Source organism: Amblyomma mixtum, chromosome 5, assembly GCF_055824585.1.
Source record: "Amblyomma mixtum isolate Tamu chromosome 5, ASM5582458v1, whole genome shotgun sequence".
NCBI classification, from domain to species: Eukaryota; Metazoa; Arthropoda; class Arachnida; order Ixodida; family Ixodidae; genus Amblyomma; species Amblyomma mixtum.
Window position 1 is genome coordinate 142,164,811 of NC_143016.1, and position 19,835 is coordinate 142,184,645.

At 50.9% G+C, this 19,835-nt stretch overlaps 1 protein-coding gene across 1 annotated transcript in view; it reads right to left on the reverse strand.

Annotated features, from left to right (window-relative positions):
- LOC149343934 (arylsulfatase B-like) overlaps positions 1 to 19,835 on the reverse strand; it is a 57,226-nt gene that overhangs the window by 22,412 nt on the left and 14,979 nt on the right. Inside the window, exon 5 of the mRNA XM_089547103.1 lies at positions 3,692 to 3,823. Within this exon, the coding sequence (XP_089403229.1) occupies positions 3,692 to 3,823 (132 nt within the window). The remainder of the gene's footprint in view (positions 1 to 3,691; positions 3,824 to 19,835) is intronic.

Below are 19,835 nucleotides of genomic sequence, written 5' to 3' on the forward strand. Positions count from 1 at the left end.
TATCCTGGGCAGCGGGTAAACGTCCTTTTTGGTCACGTTAAGTTTTCTGTAGTCAACGCAGAAACGTAGAGTATTGTCCTTTTTTTTTGACAAGATCCACAGGCGATGCTTATGGACTGGTGGATGGCTGAATGACATCGTCTGCAAGCATCTCGGCAACCAGGTTCTGAATGGCTTCTCGCTCCACCAGGGAAACACGATATGGTCGCTGGCAGACAGGTCGCGTAGTCTCATCAGTGATGATACGATGATTGGCGAGTGGAGTTCGGCCGACCTTCGAGCACGTAGCGAAACAGTCCACAAAGTCTGCCAAGAGGTCCGACAGAAGATCCCTCTGAACCGACGGCAGGGCAGGATTTATTTTGACTGACTGAACAACGTGGTGTGGGCCAGCATTGTCTGGAGTGTGTCCTCCCTAGGGGCACAAACCTCGAACCTCAGCAACGCCGTCGAAGAAGGCAATAGCCGTGCCTTCGGCCAAGTGCTGATATTCGTTGGGAAGGATATTCAGGAGGATGTGGGTATGGCTGTCACGTAGTTGGACAATGCGAGGTGTGTGGGGAGGAGTACATTGGTCAAACCAAGACAACATTTCGTTTCCGCTTCAACAACCACAAAGCGCAAGTGTCATCTCTGCCCAACTTGCCCCTTTCCAGGCACCTGCGTCTGCCCCTGAACAGTTTTGAAAACATCCGTGTAATCCTTCTCCAGTCCGGGTTCCCTAACACATATTACAGGGAACAAAGGGAATCGTACTTCATTCACAAATTCGGCACGTTCTCTCATGGCATGAACGCTACTCCCGGGAGACTTTCCTGCTTAAAGGAGCCAACGTAGGAAATTCCGCCGGTCATAGGCCTTGGACAGCGTTATTATCAGAATACGCCGGAACTTGTTTTTTTCTTGACAACTGCAGACACACTTTGAAATGGCAAGGAATCTAGCAGTTTATTTCCTGAGTACTTTTTTGTCCAACCTCCTGCCAGCATCCACGTTCCATTCCAAATAGACACCTTTGATCTATCACCTAGACCATTGGGACCACGCGACAGCTCCGCGGACCCGCAGACCTTTCGCGTTTTCCGCACGCATGTATTATTATTATTTTTAATTTGTTAACTTTTGTATAACTTCTTGTGCTCAATTTTTTATTCTCCGTGCATTTTTATTTTCATTTTTCTACATATTCCTCGTCATTTGTTATTTACTTACACCAACATCGACTCAACTCGATAATCTCAGAATGATTTAACCTGCGCGTGCATGCAAATCTCGGAACCACATGCACTGCGCCAAACTTTATCAAAGTGCTCTCACCATGTCATACTTGTTTGGCGCCACATTCAATCAGTAGTTTTTCTTTTTCTCTTTTCTCTTCCTATGTGTGCGTTAACATTTTTTTTCGTTAGATTTTCTTTAAACATTTTTAGAGCTAATTTTTTTTCTGCTCTTCCCTTCTTTTGTTTTGTTCCCCCAAATTCATCTTTGCCTTCCCATTACGCGCTCGGGCTAGCTCAGTATTTTACCCGACGGACGCTGTTTTTTCACGGGAAGCTCACTGCGGGACACGGGTTTCGACAGCCTAGTATATTTATGGGAAAAGGGGCGCCAGATTGTCTGGTAGAAAGGCCCGACAGGAGAGCAAAGCGACGAAATGAAGCAAAAATAGGCAGAGGGCACAGTCGCAAGTTGCCGTTGCAGCGGCTAACAAGTGAGTGTTGGCCGTCTCTCGAACGCGTCCCTTTCAAGCGTCTCAGGATACCTGATACGGGCCGCCCGCTCGGACCCGGCGGCGTCTTGCGGGGGTGTGCGCGTATTGGGAGGGGGGGGTAGCGGCTTCCGTGTGCGCCGAGAGCCGGGTTTAACGCTCTTTTGCCCCTTCTATCGCTGTGCTGTTCAGGCTCGTTCTTTGCTACTAGTTTACCATTTCCACCTCCCCGTTTGCTTTTCTGGTTGTTGTTCAGCCGCGGCCCGCGTGAGAATTGTCGTGCTGCCTATTATACGGTCCCCTGCCCTGATTCTCAAGTTTGTTTAGAGGGCGGAGATTATACCTCCTCGCTTGTTCTGTGTCCTTATATTGACGAAACGGATTCATTGTAAGCCTGCCCTGACGAAGGGAATACCATTCCCGAAACTGTTGGCAAAATAAACGTTAAAAGAACAGTCGCCTTTGTCGTAATACTGTACCTAAAGTAGTAAACTGGGCCATTGGAATCCCTACTAAATACAGTGTGTGTATATATATATATATATATATATATATATATATATATATATATATATATATATATATATTACGAAGTATACGCTTCGTTAAAGGAAACATATTTATTCAACTCGACGTTTCGATCGGAAGACCGATCTTCTTCAGGAAGAAGATCGGTCTTCCCATCGAAACGTCGAGTTGAATAAATATGTTTCCTTTAACGAAGCGTATGCTTCGCTATATATTCTTATAAGCAGTCTAGTACTTCACGCTTTCGCAACCTATATATATATATATAGCGCTATATATATATATATATATATACATATATAGCGGGAAACGTTTCCGGCGTCGACAGGTCGGCTGGACCTGAAGTGTAGAAGGGGCACTGAATGCTCATTTGAAGTGCACAGCTGTATAGTGTGCAGCAGTTCAGATAAGGGTCACATTTAGCTGCCACAATCAGGCATGAACGTAGAAACGTATTAGGGCGGTTTTATTTCAACCTAACTTCTTGAAAAATATACTGTTTGCTAGCGCCGACATATTTTATAAAAACAAAACTCATTTCTCCTCAAAGGAAACGATAGACTCTAGAGGCATACAGACGTCGCATTTTTGCGATTTCCGCGTGTTTCCTAGTAGGAAACATTTAGCAGTCGCAAAAAGACACTTCCTGTTAAAAATAATGTATGCAGGAATCGCCAGGTACTGAAAAACATTTTTTTAGGTATCTGCTTAACCATGAACCTGTCGCGTGTAGGACGCGTGAGGAAATTATTCTCGGGTTATTGTGCCCAATGCCGCTCAACCTCTGAATCCCAGAGGCACGTTCGAATTAGAGCGTTGTGGCTTCATTTCGCCGAAGACGAGTAAAAAGCGCTCATATTTTCACTAAGCTACCCCGCGCGATAACAACTCCACGTGGCTGAAATTATCCGTGAGTCCTTGGCTACTGTCTTAATAAAAGCCCACTGAGCTGTTGACACTCGAAGATGGTGTTTCTATCTGCCGGTTAAAGGTGTAGAAGGTGAAAATGGATAATAATGCTAACCAGCTAGGCGTGCAAGTCCTATCATGTGTAGAACATCAAGCTTACCTATACCCAAGTACTATGAACAAGCTCATTTTTCAAAGTGGCGTTGTTTATGAAGGTAATTTTTTGGCATTGCAAGACTGCATCGTAACAATCAGCATAGCGGCAGGACCCTCCCCGGAACGCTAGTAGGTTTCCTGCATTTATTGTGGAAAACGAACCCCACTCCTTCCATGCGGAAGTCTTAACTACGCGGTGCGAACGCAGAACAAAAATTTAAAGGCAAGAGTTGGCCACACAGTCACTTTAGACTGCTCATATCAGTAAATTGAAAAGCGACTCTTTCTGTATTCCACAGTTGGCTGACAATTAAAAGCGATAAACAAGAAAGCTGGACTTTATGTTCTCCGGGATATCTGCCGCGAATAGTCAAGCTTACTGCAACGCACCTTGTCCACTGGATGATTCCTGATAGCCGACACGCTCTCCTCAGTTACTATATGCGTGAAATATCTGCCAGTGTCGTTTTTTGCCAGTGTTAGGTTTCTTCTGAAATCCAAGCCCCAGTCGGTGACCTGAACCTGCGGAGAAAGAAAATCGAAGAAGATAAAGGAAGCACTCTAACCTCCTGGTTAATTGAACGTTTGCAAATACAGAAGTGTCGTAGTGACCTCTAAGCGAAAAAATCTATTAAGCCTTGTGAGGTGTGCCAAAGAAAGCAACTCATGCTAAAATCACATGTAATATGAACAGGCGGTCTCCTTGGCTACAGGGTTGTTTGGTTTTGTAACCCAAATGCACAGGCCGATTCAGCATAGTCCGCGAGAAAAAAACTAAAAAAAAAACATTTTTACGGAAACATTTGGCTTCGACCGCATACCTATATGATAAATGCTCTACGCCATAGAGACCATAGAGAGGTAGAATGTTTGAAACGTTGAGCTCCTTAACAAACTCCTAGTGAGTAAGTTTGTAACTGTCAGTGCTGGCCACCCTGTTGAAAAACATTTCTAATTGGCTCTTAGTATTAGCTATATCACTTTTAAGAGCAGGAGTAACCATTTAGAACCGCACGAGAAGGCATAGGTCGATGCATAAAAGTTAACAGCGTCCCCTTTGAAACAGGGTGGAGGTAGTTGCCACCATGCGGGCTTTTTTTGCTTATTGTAAAGAAGAAGATGAACATTCTGTTTAGCGGCGGCATTGCGATCGCTGAGCGTGCTGTGTGTTCACCTTGGCCGGCCACGGACTGTTGCCGCCCTGCTCCTGAGGTCCCAGTTCCCCCATCCGGGTACTGGCAGGTACACATGGGTGAGGCCGATCGCCCCATAGCAGCCATTCTAACCCCTGACGGCCTATATGAATTTACTGTCATGCCTTCCGGCCTTTGTTATGCTGCTTCCACCTTTGAAAGGATGATAGATACCCTTCTTTGTGGGCTGAAGTGGAAGACCTTCCTCTGTTACCTCGACGACATCGTAGCGTTTTCGCCTGACTTTGACACTCAAGTCTCCCGCCTAAATCACGTTCTGACCTGCCTCTCTGACGCCTGCTTCCAGCTCAACTTAAAGAAGTTTCATTATGCAGCCCTCCAACTTCCCTTTTTGGGCCACGTTGCTTCCAAGGACGTTGACCGTCCGGACCCTACTCAACTTCGTGCTGTGGCCGCGTTTCCTCGACCTACTTCTATCAAAGAACTGCGCAGCTTCCTAGGTCTGTGCTCCTACTTCCGTAGGTTTATACGCAACTTTCCCTCAATTGCTGCACCTTTGACACAACTTCTGTCCGGCAGTTCCGATCTTTCGCAGTGGTCCCAAGTGTGTGACGACGCCTTCGATTCCTTGCGCCGTATCGTCACCGCACCGCCGATACTGCGCCATTTCGACCCGACCGCACCTGCCGAGGTACATACTGACGCTAGTGGGGTACGCCGCGGCGCCGTACTCGCACAACGCAAACATGGCTTCATCGAATACGTCGTCGCCTATGCCAGCCGCACGATCACAAAGGCTGAATCTAACTACTCGGTCACTGAAAAAGAGCGTCTGGCGATAGTTCGGGCTTTTACCAAGTTCCGCCCTTACCTCTACGGCCGCCCGTTTGAAATTGTGACCGACCACTATGCGCTGTGCTGGCTTTCCTCTCTGAAAGACCCGTCCGGTCCCCACGAGAGGTGGGCCCTTCGTCAACAGGAATACGACATCCGCGTCGTGTATCGTACTGGCCGCGAACATCAAGACGGTGATGCTCTATCCCGCTGCCCAAATCCAGCCAATATTTCCAGCCTTTCCACCGTCGACGCCTCCTCACCGATGCTTCATATCAGCGTCATGCCTTCGGCGCAGCGTGCCGACCGTGGTTATGTTCTCTAATTGACTTTCTCACCAACGCTACGGCCGCTTCGCCTTCGCGTGCTCTTCGCCGCCATGCTTCCCATTTCTCAATTCGTGGCAACCTCCTTTATCGCTGCAACTACAGCTCAGATGACCGCAAGTGATTGCTAGTTATTCCCCGTCACCTTCGCTCGGAAGTCTGCGCCCATTTTTACGTTGACCCGGAGTGTGGTGATGTCGGAGTGATCGATGCATACCATGGCATCCGACTACGATATTACTGGCGGGGCATGTACATGTTCATCCTCAAATACGTGCGGTCATGCCTTACCTGTCCAAGTCGCAAGCCACCTCCTTATCATTCTGCTGGAGACCCGCAGCCACTACCTTTCCCGCCACGCCCATTTGACCGCGTAGGCATTGATTTATACAGCCCCCTACCGTACACTTGAGCTGGCAACCGTTGGGCTATCGTCGCGGTTGACCATTTGACAAGGTATACCGAATCCGCTGCCCTTCCGGCTGCCACAGCCTCAGAAGTTGCCTCGTTTATTTTAAACCGATTCATCCTTCATCACGGTGCCCCTCGAGAATTGCTGAGTGACAGAGGCCGCGTCTTCTTGTCTGATGTGGTCAAAGCACTGCTCACCAAGTGCAATATAGTCTATCGCACCACCTCCGCATAACATTCACAAACCACCGGTCTCACCGAGCGCTTCATCCGTACCTTCGGTTATATGTTGTCTATGTATGTCTCTTCTCCTTCCGTATGTAACCTATGCGTACAATACCGCAACGCAGTCTACTACTGGCTTCTCTCCTTTCTTTCTCCTTTGCAGCCGCCACCCTTCTGACACCATCTACACGATTCTGCCGTACCAGCCTGACGCTTCCGAGTATATACCTCTTTCTGAAACCGCCCGGCACGCCGAAGACTGTCGCCGCATAGCCCGTGCTCTGACGACTGACACCCAGTGCAGAGAGAAATCGCGCCACGACCTCAGTCAAACAACGCCACATTTCCCCAATGGCTCCCTTGTGTGGCTCTGCATTCCAACAAATACTACGGGCCTGTCGTCAAAATTTCTTGCCAAGTATCAGGGCCCATACCGTGTCCTGGAGCGCACATCTCCAGTTCATTACTCTGTAGAACCTCTCAGCCCGTCTTCTGATCGCCGCCGCTGTGGACGCGAGTCTGTTCACGTCCAGCGTCTCAAGCCATTCTACGACCCAGCCATCCTTCCTGCGCCTTAAGTCGCCAGGTTGGCTCCTTTTCTTCCCGGAGGCAATTGTAAAGTTGAAGATGAAAATTCTGTTTAGCGGCAGCATTGCGATAGCTGCGCGTGCTTTGTTCGCCTTGGCCGACCACAGACTCTTGCCGCCCTGCTCCTGAGGTCTCAGTTCCTTCAATAAACCTTCATATTACATTATATTTATTAGCTAAACAGTTCAACTCAAATAGCGTTAAGACTCCCGCTGTGCAGAAAATCCGGCGCCGCGTCCTCGGCGCTGTGCGCGAAAATTCCGCGGAGAAGCAACCTAGGTCATGTGACCTGAAGGCGTCATCACAGCCTGCGCACCAGATTGGGAACAAAATGAACAACGTGGCAGCTGGCCGTTGTTAAGAAAGAAGACGCAACGGAGTACAACCATTTACTTCAACGACAACCATTCGACATCAGACTCAAAGGAAAGAGAGTTTCCTTCTCTTATAACAAATACGTGGCGATCGCGGCTGCTTACACACACACGCGGGAGAGTCACGCGCATGCAGCAGTATATTGACGCCAGCGCTCGTGCAGACGAAAGCGCCTATCATGAAGAGGAGGAAGTGTGTGTGTGGAAGTGGTCTGGAAGCGCACGTCATGGGCTACGCCGCTGTTAACATTCGGCCGCTTATTACCAACGTGACATCTGGTGGAGGTGCTCCATGCGTCGTTAATGCATCGTACGCCCCCTTCAAGCCGTAATTCAAGCCCCGGAGAAGTACCGAATGTAGACACGCCAGTCCACCAGGGCAGTCGCCGATTGCACGGCTTACCTCCTGAACTTGGACTGCTCCATGTTTCCCATTGTTCACGGAGGACAAGTGCTCCTCCAGCTATAGTACCACCGGTCCTGCTCCACTAGCACCGACAGCCAAGCCATTTCTACGGTCAACCACATCAGGACGCCGAAGATTGGCTGGACCAGTATGACCGGGTGACCATTTACAATGGTTGGGACGCTGACTACAAGATGCGGCATGTTTATTTCGCCGTTGAAGACTACGCGAGGACCTGGTTTCTAAACAATGAATCCGACCTTCGAACGTGGGATGCGTTCAAAACAAAGTTGCTACAAGTCTTCAAGGGCAGCATGTTGCGCAAGGAGAAGGCTGACTTGCTTTTAAAGGCCCGAAATCAACTGCCCAATGAAAGAGTGACAGTGTATGTTTAGAAAACGAAGAGACTCTTCCCACGTGCGTCCTGATGAAAGGGGTCAAGGAGCAGCTGTTCGCCGGCCTGGTTCGAAGTCCTCCAGTTACTGTAGCTGACTTCGTAAAGGAGGGTAGCCCCATCGAAAATAATTTTGACATGAGGGCCCGGCAGTATGACCGTAGAATAGCGTCGATGCTCACGGCCACTGTGGAGGGGCACCACGGTGAATTCGGCATACTCTCTACGTGAGATTATTCGAGGCATCGTGAGGGAAGAACTGGCGAAGCTCTTTCCGGTCAAGGAAGAGCCTCAGGTTTGCACACTTGCTGAAGTTGTTCGCGTGGAGGTGCAACAAACTCTATGTACTCGTACACCACTACCTGTTGTGTAATGGTAACTGTCGGCTCACAGAACATAGGGTACATTGAGGGTGTCGGCGAAAGCAAGCAGCAGTTGCTACTGGAGAGAGGAATTTCCGTCGCAAGGGTGGTTTTCTTACTTGAAGATAGAAAGGTCAACGTTCTTCTCACCAACTTCAGCAACGAACACCAACACCTTAACAAGGGGACCACTGTGGCGTATATTGAGGCTCTTAGTGAAACTAGGTGTGTGCACAGCTTAACAACTGCTTCAACAACAGAGCCCGACGGACTTGCTGGTGTTAAGTACGATATTAACCCAACGCTGCCGCTTGAGCAGCGAGACAACGTGCGGGAACTGCTCAATCGCTACAGTGGTGCCTTCGCGTCCTCGCCATGCGTCGGGCGGACGTATTCTGCGAAACATCGCATTATTACAGATTAAAATGTTCCGCCACTCCGACAGTCACCTTATCGAGGGACTACAAAAGAACGCGAGGTTATTAGCACATTGGTGACAGAACTGCTCGAAAACGACATTATTCGCCCTTCGAGGAGCCCGTGGGCGGCACCTGTAGTGCTTGTGAAGAAGAACGGCACCTTACGATTCTACGTTGACTGCCGTCGGTTAAGCAACAGCACTAAAAAGGATGTGTATCCCCTGCCCAAAATTGATAACGCCTTGGATTCCTCATGCAGCACCAGATATTTCTGGATATTGGCAAATTGAGGTATTCAAACAGACCGCGAAAAGACTGCTTTCATCACTCCAGACGGGTTGTACGAGTTTCACGTGATGCCATTTGGTCTTTGTTTGGTACCCGCAACTTTTGAAAGGCTCATGGACACCGTTCTTGCGGATTTGAAGTGGCAAACTTGTCTGGTCTGCCGTCATCGTTTTTGCCCCATCTTTCGAGGAGCACCTTCATCGCTTCGAGGAGGTCTTGCAGGCCATAACGTCTTCAGGCATGACTCTAAAAGCCGAAAAACGCCATTTTGCCTAATAAAGTTAAAGTTTGTAGGCCATGTCGTGAACAAAGAAGGGGTCCCACCGGATCCCAAGAAAACGTCCGCCATCGCCCATTTTCCACCGCCACGTAACCAAAAGGAAGTTCGTCGCTTCCGCGGGCTATGCGCGTATTACCGCCGCTTCGTGGAGAATTTCTCTAAAATTGCTTTACCCCTTACTGATCTGACACGCCACTTGCAGTAACTCCCCGTGCTGGCGCACTTTGACGAGCTTGCTGACACAATGGTCCGCACCGATGCGAGCAACGTTGGTTTGGGCGCTGCCCTCGTTCAAGTACAGCGGGACCAACAACGTGTCATCGCCTATGCCAGCCGCGCACTCTCCAAGACAGAAGCCAACTACTCTGCCTCTGAAAAAGAATGCCTCGCCATCGTGTGGGCAGTTTCCAAGTTCATACCATACCTATATGGCCACTACTTCAAAGTAGCGACCGATCATCCTGCAGTATGGTGGCTAACCAATCTCAAAGATCCTTCCGGCCACCTAGCCAGATGGAGCCTTCGACTTCAAGAGTTCGATATCACCCTCATTTGCAAATCCGATCGCGCACAAGCAGACGCAGACTGCTTATCTCGTGCTCCTGTGCAACCAGCTCCGGATGACGCTGCTGACGACGATGAAGTATTCCTGAGTGCAATACATACCAACGATTTCGCCTAACATCAACGCGCCGACCCCGATCTTGCGACATCATTCGTTATCATGAAGGTGCCACCAGCAGAGTTCCTAAAGCCCACAGGCGCGCTTTGTCGTCTCTCTGCATACGTAACGGTGTACTCTTTAAGACGAACTTCGCTGCCAACACTAGGCCATACTTGCTGGTCGTCCCCATGACCCTACGGAATGAAATTCTTCACGCCTGCCATGACGAACTAGCTTCCGGCCACCTTGGTGTTATTAGAACACAAGCCAGAATTCAAGAGAATTACTACTGGCCTCGCCTGGGTCATGACGTTGCACTTTATGTCCGCACTTGCCGGGACTGCCAGCGTCGTAAGGTTCCGCTCGTGAAGCCAGCTGGATTCCTCATGCCCATTGAGCCGCCTTCGCAAGCGTTTCAACAAGTCGGTATGGGCTTGCTGGGACCTTTCCCTACATCAGGCTCAGGGAAAAGGCGGATAATCGTAGCCACTCATTATCTCACCCGTTATGCAGAGACAGCATCCCTTCCGAGTAGCACCGCCCTCGAAGTACCCAGTTCTTTGTGCATCAAATTGTCTTACGTCGTGGTGTTCCACAAGTTCTGATTAAGGACAGAGGGGCTGCCTTCTCCTCTGAGCTCCAGCACCATATACTAGTTTTCAGTCATACGAGTCACCCTAGGACAACTTCTTGGCATCCCCAAACTAACGGACTGCCGGAACGTCTAAATAAGACGCTTGCAGACATGCTTTCCATGTACGTGGACGTGGAACATAAGAACCGGGACGACGTCCTGCCCTATATAACGTTCGCGAATAATACAGCCGTACAAGAAACCACCAACATGACGCCGTTTAGTCTCATTTATGGCCGTCAGGTGACGACAACACTCGATTTCATGCTGCCCCATGGCGACGACATCTCAAATGACGACGTTGCATCCTTCTTAAAACGCGTCGAAGCTGCCCGCAACTCGCACTGCTGAATTATGAAGTGTATCCCTCACGAGACTCAACCATCTCGACACCAACTCCACCCCGAGGTGTTCAGCGTGGTTCGCCTGAAGTCCTACTACGAAAGGGCGCACTAACTCTTCTCGAGACCACTCCTGCGTTCGGGGCGGCATCGGGTCGATGCCTTCGGAGCAGAGGGCTAATGAAGCCAGTGCTAGTGCAGATGGAAGCGCCTATCAAGAAGAGGAGGAAGTGTGTGTGTGGAAGTGTTCTGAAAGCGCACGTCCTGGGCTACGCCGCTGTTGACCCTCGGCCGCTTATTACCAGCATGACAATATCAGACAGTTTTAGTTTCACGTACGAAGAACCTTCGCGTACGCAAAGGTGAGCAGTCTACGTAGCGTACGCCCGTGTCTGTTCGTACAGTTTTAGCAACACGTACAAGACGCAAACTGTGTATATCTGCCATAGAACCTAAAAACTGCACCACCATGTTATGGCGCGCCATCTAGTACAGATAAACAAAACTAATTTTTGGTCTAGCTGCTTGGAGCCGAGCCAGGCCAAGCCACAGTGCGGCTGTAGCAGGTCCGTGTGGTCGCGCACAGTGCGGGCGGTAAATACTTTCCCCATTTCTTCTGACAGACGTTGAGCAATTTCAGCCCATCGCACTGAGCATTGCATGTTATCTTCAAAAGGACTGCATTCCCTCACGTACCGCAGCATATGTAATCATCACTTTTCGAGATGCGAAGGCGCACTGGTGTCCTACTAATGTTGACAACGTGTGTGTATGGAGCCAAAACGTGCACTGTATCCCTTTTCCCGCTGCCTGTGCCGGGGTCTCGCGATATCCCACGAGGTTTAGAGCCTCACGTGGTGTCGCGAGACCCTTGGCACACTGTCTCTCTTGCTATGACAACCACAAACGGTCCTTCGTCAGGCTTAGGAGCTGCTGAAACGGATTTCTGTCTGGAAAATAAAAAATAGTTCTCACATAAAACTTCATGCGCGAGCAAGAACGGACAAACTGAAGGTAATACAACAGTTTACAGAAGGATACCAAGTCGAGGGATTAGCGACGAAGCTGTATTCACTCTGAAGCGGGCGGCCAAGATGTCGCCTTCTTGCCAACGCCACGTAACCCGGCCAAATCTTTACCTAGGTCGGGTGTTGCATTGCTAAATGCTCCTTGTAAGAGATGGCATTTTGTGGTTCCTTTTTGCCTGCCTTTTCTTTTGCATTCTTTTGGCATGCCTGGCACCTGGCATTCTTTTGCATGCCAGCTGGATCATGAATCACCCTTTGTGCCATGTGCAGAGGGAGTGGTATATGACATACCTTTTAAATGCGGCAAGAATTACATTGGGCAAACCGCGAAATGCATAAATACACGCTTACGTCAGCATAAAACCTCTTTGAATGGTGCTCCTTCATCAAATCTGTCCCTTCATTACAGAGATTGTCATCTGAACAAACCCGGTGTGTCCAAGGTGTCTAATAAAAAGCATGCTTTCCACTGCTTAACAGGGCTAAGATTAAATTCAGACATCCAGATCAGCTGACTAGGGAGTTTTCTGAAGCCTATCACATTCACAAGAACAGCGACACGTGCGTTAGCACACCATCTTTAAACTTACATGAGCGTGAAATTTTGTATCTAGATTCTTAACTTTCTTTTGCGTTCTTTTTGCGGGAAGCGCAGGCGCTTTGGGTTGTCAGTTGTGTGCTTATAATCTGTGTTTTTTTCAAATAAACTTTCAGTTGTTAGTAGCACTTGTCCTTGTCCTTCCTTCTCTGTTCTTGTTCCTAGTCGCAGCGCTTGTGAAATTTTGATGAGTGAAGAGAAACCAGGAAATTACATTTTGCGCGTCCAATTATAGCATGAATATGCCAGTGGTGTAGCCGAAAAGAACCTTTTACACGGTGCATTCAGCGCTGCCACACCCAAGCCATTTAAATATTTGGCCGGGTGTACGCAAGCAACGTGCAAACCGTAGCTCAAAGATCCGAATTTCACGTAGGTCACTGAGACCGACGCACACACTTCACGTTGTACGCATGCGGAGTGATGACCTAAGCGCTCTACGTACGTGAAACAAACTGTCTATAAAGAGTCGTCACAACCGTTGATGGCTTCACGAATATGGGGTCCTTGGCAGCATGAATCAATTTTTTTTCTCGCCGCCTTGCCCGTGCTTGGCTTACAACACTTCTAAGAAATATAATTGTGCATATACAACAGCAGTGTAGTTAATTATTGGTGGCAACTTCTATAATAGTGGATACAGAACATCAGTTAAATGAATGATAGGTCACGAGAAGTTGCCCAGAGGACACAACCTGGGTTGCACAAACCCCACTGATGGCAGCACCCGCCATCGGAAGGTCATCGCTTTTTTAAGAGAGACGGTTGTTGGGTGAGTTGGTCACACATTTCAACAAAGATTTCTGCACACACAGAGACATGTACGACAAGGTTAACACAACAATCGCAGACTCGCTACTCATTGATTTGGCAGCAAAAACGTGTTTTTTTGTGTACCCCCAAAGATGCCATATCTACGACAACACGCAGTTAAAAAATCTGCCTTCATTTTCCTACAACTTAAACGACGTGACACTGACATGGTCATTCCAGCTTTTCTTATGAAAAACACGTCTGAAAGTTCACGTGCGACCTCATCTTTGCTTCTCGTCAATTGTTTTTATTTCTGTTGCAAAGGCAGGCAAGGCTTGTTGAGTGTAGCCTCGGGGATTGCGCGGCAGTGCATGGGTAAATCGGCCCTGTTTTTAGACTTCATCGAAAGCCGGTTCTCCTTTAAACAATATTTTAAACATCGCCCCGTCTGACCGATGTAGCCTTTTCCACAGGTTAGGGGGATCTCATGCGCAACCGCGGTCTAGCACCTGACGTAAGGGCTTCACGCAGTCTGGCGCACTAATCAGGGCACCACAGCGCCGGCAATAGTATGAGGACTCTCAGGGATCTTTGAATGTAAAGATGAGAATGAACAATTTACGCATATTGCCACCGTCCGAACCAACCAGTGGCGCCATACCGCGGCCGAACTGTTTAAGCAGGGACGTGCCAAGCCTTGGGCATTCGAGGTGATCGAAGATCGTCGTCTTCCTCGCTCGAGCTGCCTGCTGGCTGGCACGCCCACCTCGTCTAATTAGAACCTGGGCTATTTCTTCACCCGTTTGTCGGTGACATATTTGGTGGAGCCGCTGGGTAACGTCCCATGTACTCGGATTGCGAGGACACTCTCGACACCTATTCTCCACGCGTGGACACAACACCCGTCCACAAAGCGAGCCGCCGTCTGCGAGGTCTACAACCGGAGTTCAGCCAACTGATAGCGCCGGTAAGAGCGGTAAGAGCAATGACATCAACCGTGGCTAGCCAGACGACTCAGCATTCCGGGAATGCCCCGCCATTCGTCCTTCACGCACCTCGGTCGCCGCCGCCGTTCCACGGGGACAGGTTCGAGGACATAGAAGACTGGTTGGCCAGCTTTGACCGAGTGGCGGGCTTCAACGAATGGGACGGCGAGCGCAAATTGCGCAATGTCTACTTTGCGCTGCAGGACTAAGCCAGAACATGGTTCGAAAATCACGAAGCCTCCTTTACCACCTGGGAAGTGTTTCGTCGAGAACTCCTAGCGACGTTTACCACCAGCGAAAGAAAAGAAAAGGCTGAAATCGCTCTGCACTCGAGGTCCCAGCAGTCCAACGAGAGCGTCGCGATGTTCGTCGAGGACATGACGCGACTGTTCAATCGGGCCGACCCTGCTATGCCAGAGGCGACGAAGGTGCGCCACTTAATGCGCGGCGTAAAAGAACAGCTATTTGCCGGACTTGTCCGTGACCCGCCAAGAACAGTGGCCGACTTCACAAGGGAGGCAACGAGTATCGAGCGCTCTCTGCAGGAACTGGGCGCGCACTACGGACGTGAGGCTACTGTAGCAGCCGCTTCCCAGTACACGCCTACGTCGCTGCCCGCCGAGGAGCTTCGGGAGCTTGTAAGAAGCGGTGTGCGCGAGGAATTGGCGAAACTTCGCTTGGAAGCTCCACAGGCCAGTGTCGCTGCCGTAACGGACGTGGTCCGTGACGAAATCCGACGAGCTGTGCAGCCGCCCCCAGCTCCACAGCCGGCGCCCTCTGTTATGACGTTCAGCGAGGCACTACGAAGTCCTGGGCCAGCGATGCAAGCCTTTTCCCCCGTCGTTCCCATGCCAGTGCCATCTCTGCAGTACCTGAGCGCGGCTGTATCATCTGTGCCGCAGGAGTACAGGCCCCCCATGAGCAAAGGGCACGTGTGGCGTACGCCAAACAATCGGCCGCTCTGTTACCACTGCGGGGAGCCCGGCCACATCCTCCGCCACTGTCCCTACCGCATAATGGGTTTAAGAGGGTTTTCACCTGACGCACCTCGACCGCGCTACTGTGAAAGACCACGGGATATCGAGCTGTACCTGGCTGATAACGTGCAGTTCTGGACCCCGCAGCGGCGCCAGTCCAGATCCCCATCCCCAAGGCGGTTCTCTTCGCCCGGCCACCCATCGTCTTCTGGCCAGTTGAGAGGTGCGTCCCCACGTCGGGAAAACTGAAGACGGCGTCCTCCGGGGGTAGGGCCGCCGCTACTGGACCGTGTCAAGAGCCTCCATTCGAAGATTCGCCGCGACGCTCCGACCGACGACGACCTGACCCGACGACCTCAACGACGCGCTGCAACCGACTGGTTTCTGCCGAAATTCCGGTATCCGCTCACAACCAAGACGTTACTGCACTGGTGGATACTGGCGCCGATTTTTCTGTAATGAGCAATCGGTTAGCCACGGCTCTGAGGAAGGTACTGACCCCTTGGTCTGGGCCGCAGATCCGGACAGCTGGTGGCCACGTCGTAACTGCGATCGGTGGCTGCACTTCGCGAATCCAGATCCGCGGAGTTACTTTCCCTGGTTGCTTTGCTGTGTTACCCGAGTGCTCCAAGGACCTCATACTCCGTTTGGATTTTCCTCAAGTGTACGGTGCCGTTATCAATCTACAGGAGCTAATCGTGTCGTTTTCCACCCAAGGCCCTGTCGACGACGATACCGAGCCACGCAGGGCTAAGCTATGCGTCTGTTACGACCAGGTAGTAATCCCGTCAAGAGCAAGCATGTTTGTTACCGTAGAGTGCGATAACAGCCCCAGCACTCGTGGCATCGCTGAAACCAGCATCTCGCTGCTCCTTGGTCGGCAAGTCTGTGTAGCTCGCGGAATTATTGAATTGAACAGTGGGCGAACCGAACTTCTGGTGACCAATTTTGGTTCTGAACCTGAGAGGTTGCCTGGCATAACAGCTATTGCGTATTTCGAAGAACTTTGTGAATTCGCGGGACAGCACGCGTTGTCCGAAATCCCGGCATCAGTGGAGGCACCGACCACTCCCGTAAAGACCGACCTCAACCCGAACCTCCCCTCTCATCAGAAACGCTGCCTGGAGAGCATTATCGAATCTTTCCGCGACTGTTTTGCCTCGACCTCTAAAGTTAGGCAGACTCCGCTCACAAAGCATCGCATTATTGTTGACGCAAACCAGCGACCGTTATACCAGCTGCCTTATCGGGTCTCTTCGAAGGAACGTGACGCTATTCGCCGATAAGTTCAAGAAATGCTCGAGGACGACGTGATACAGCCGTCGACGAGCCCGTGGGCATCGCTTGTTGTTCTTGTGGCGAAGAAGGATGGTACCCTACAGTTCTGTGTTGATTACAGGCGTCTAAACAGTCACCAAAAAGAACGTTTATCCTCTGCCGCGGATTGATGACTCCCTGGACCGGCTACGCCACGCCACGTATTTCTCGTAACTAGATTTACGTAGTAGCTATTGGAAGATCGAGGTGGACGAGCGCGACCGGGAAAAGACCGCCTTTATTACACCGGATGGTCTGTACGAATTCCGGGTGCTCCCTTTCGGACTGTGCTCGGCTCCTGCCACGTTCCAGAGAATGATGGACACCGTGCTTGCCGACCTAAAATGGCAGTCCTGCCTCGTCTACCTGGATGACGTTGTCATCTTCTCCGCTGCGTTCGAAGAGCACCTGAGGCGCCTGCGCGCCGTGTTCGCCGCAATTCGTTCGGCCGGTCTTTCCCTCAACCCGAAAAGTGTCACTTCGCTTTCCAGGAGTTGAACTTTCTGGGCCACATAGTGAGCGCTAAGGGAGTAAGCCCTGATCCCGATAAGATAGCCGCCGTCGCTGCTTTTCCCATGCCAACCGATAAGAGAAGTGTGCGCCGCTCTCTGGGCCTCTGCGCCTATTATCGGCGTTTTGTGCGGAACTTCTCCCAGATTGCCGATCCCCTCATCCGCCTCACGAAAGATGCCGAACCGTTCTTCTGGGGCCAGGAGCAACAACAGGCCTTTGAAGACCCCCGAACTCGTCTGCAAAGTACGCCCATCCTTGGCCACTTCGACGAGTCAGCCGACACTGAACTGCACACAGACGCCAGCAACATCGGCCTCGGTGCGGTACTTGTGCAGTGGCAGGATGGTCTCGAACGCGTAATCGCATACGCAAGCCGCACCTTGTCACGCTCGGAGGCGAACTGTTCCACTACTGAAAAAGAATGCCTGGCAATTGTGTGGGCAGTGACCAAATTTCGTCCATATTTATACGGCCGCCCGTTTAGAGTTGTCAGTGATCACCATTCTCTGTGTTGGCTAACGAATCTGAAATATCCCTCGGGGCGGCTTGCACGCTGGAGCCTTCGTCTTCAAGAGTTCGATGTCACCATCGTTTATAGGTCCGGTAGGAAGCACAGAGATGCCGACTGTCTGTCTCGTGCCCCTGTCGAGGACAACCGAGCTGATCCCGACGACTATTCTGTGTTTCTCGGCGCCATCTCCACGTCCGTCCTCACTCAACACCAAAGAGACGACAGTGAACTACGGCCTCTCATTGAGTATCTTGAAGGAAGCGCAGAGTAGCCACCGCGACTCTTCTCACGTGGTCTGTCGTCATTCTGTTTGCGCGATGGCGTTCTGTATAAGAAAAACAACCGCCCGACAGAAGCTCTCTATCTGCTCGTCGTACCTGCGGCTTTGCGCGAAGAAGTCCTGCAGGCGTGCCATGATGACCCATCTTCTGGTCACCTGGGTTTTTCTCGCACTTTGTCGCGGATACGCCAAAAGTACTACTCGCCCAGGGTTGCGGCAGTTGTACAGCGTTACGTCCGAACTTGCCGCGAGTGCCAACGTCGCAAGACGCCACCGATTAAGCCAGCCGGACTACTACAGCCCATTGATGCGCCACAATTCCCCTTCCACCAAGTCGGCATGGACTTACTAGGCACCTTTCCGCAGTCCTCGCTGGGTAACCGCTCCATTGTGGTGGCCACCGACTACATCAGCCGGTACTGTGAAACTAAAGCTCTCCCCCGTGGTACCGCTGAGGAAATTGCGAACTTTTTCGTTCAAAACATTGTGATTCGTCATGGTGCCCCCATCGTCGTTATAAGTGACAGGGGAACGGCGTTCACCTCGGCCCTCACACAGGAGGTTGTGCGCCTTAGCGGCACGAGTCACCGAAAAACAACCGCTTACCACCCTCAAACGAACGGACTCACCGAACGGCTCAAGAAGACGATCGCCGACATGATCTCCATGTATGTTGACGCAGACCACCAGAACTGGGATGCCATACTCCCTTACGTCACTTTCGCCTATAACACTGCACTACAAGAAACAACGCCTTTCACTCCATTTCGTTTAGTGCATGGTCACGAAGCCACCACCATGCTAGACGAAATGTTCCTTCCAACTAGTACTACCTCAACTGTTGTGGGTGCTGACCACTTCGTTCGTCACGCCGAGGCCGCCCGCCAACTCGCTCGACAGCTCATCCGGCACCAGCAAACCCATGACGCTCGCCGCTATAACCTCCGCCACAGAGCTGTTAGTTACGCCGCCGCGGTGGCTCAGTGGCTATGGTGCTCGGCTGCTGACCCAAAAGACGCGGGTTCGATCCCGGCCGCGGCGGCTACAATTTCTTTGCAGAAGAAATTCTAGAGGCCCGTGTACTGTGCGATGTCAGTGCACGTTAAAGAACCCCAGGTGGTCGAAATTTCCGGAGCCCTTCACTACGGCGTCTCTCATAGCCTTAGTCGCTTTGGGACATTAAACTCCATAAACCAAACCAAACCAGAGCTGTTAGTAACCAGCCCGGCGAACAAGTATGGGTTTGGAGCCCAATCCGCATGCGTGGACGCTCCGAAAAGCTTCTACGCCGATATTTCGGCCCCTACGAGGTACTCCGCCAAGTAAGTGAGGTGAACTATGAAGTCCTTCCCCAAGGAACAGTTCGCTCCTCCAGACGGCCGACCTCCGAAGTTGTCCATGTCGCACGGATGAAACCATACCACGCCCGCTAGCGCTTCAGGCGTGTCTACACCTGCCGCCGGACACATGCAGCGTCCCTTCTCTTCGTGCTGCCCATTGCTGCGGCACCGAGTCGGTGCCCGTCAGAGAGCGGGAGCAATGGCACCGTCGGAACCAACCAGTGGCGCCGTACCGCGGCCGAACTGTTTAAGCAGGGACTTGCCAAGCCTTGGGCATTCGAGGTGATCGAAGATCGTCTTCTTCCTCGCTCGAGCTGCCTGCTGGCTGGCACGCCCGCCTCGTCTAATTAGAACCTGGGCTATTTCTTCACCCGTTTGTCGGTGACAATATATTGGCGTTCCCCAATTAAAGCTGTCATGTCATGCCCTTAAAGTGGAGCGTAAGTGTGTCTTAAATTTTACCTGAAAATTTCCCATTACTCTTTTAATACAATTGTGAACCCTGAATATGCAACCTTACTTAATTCCGCT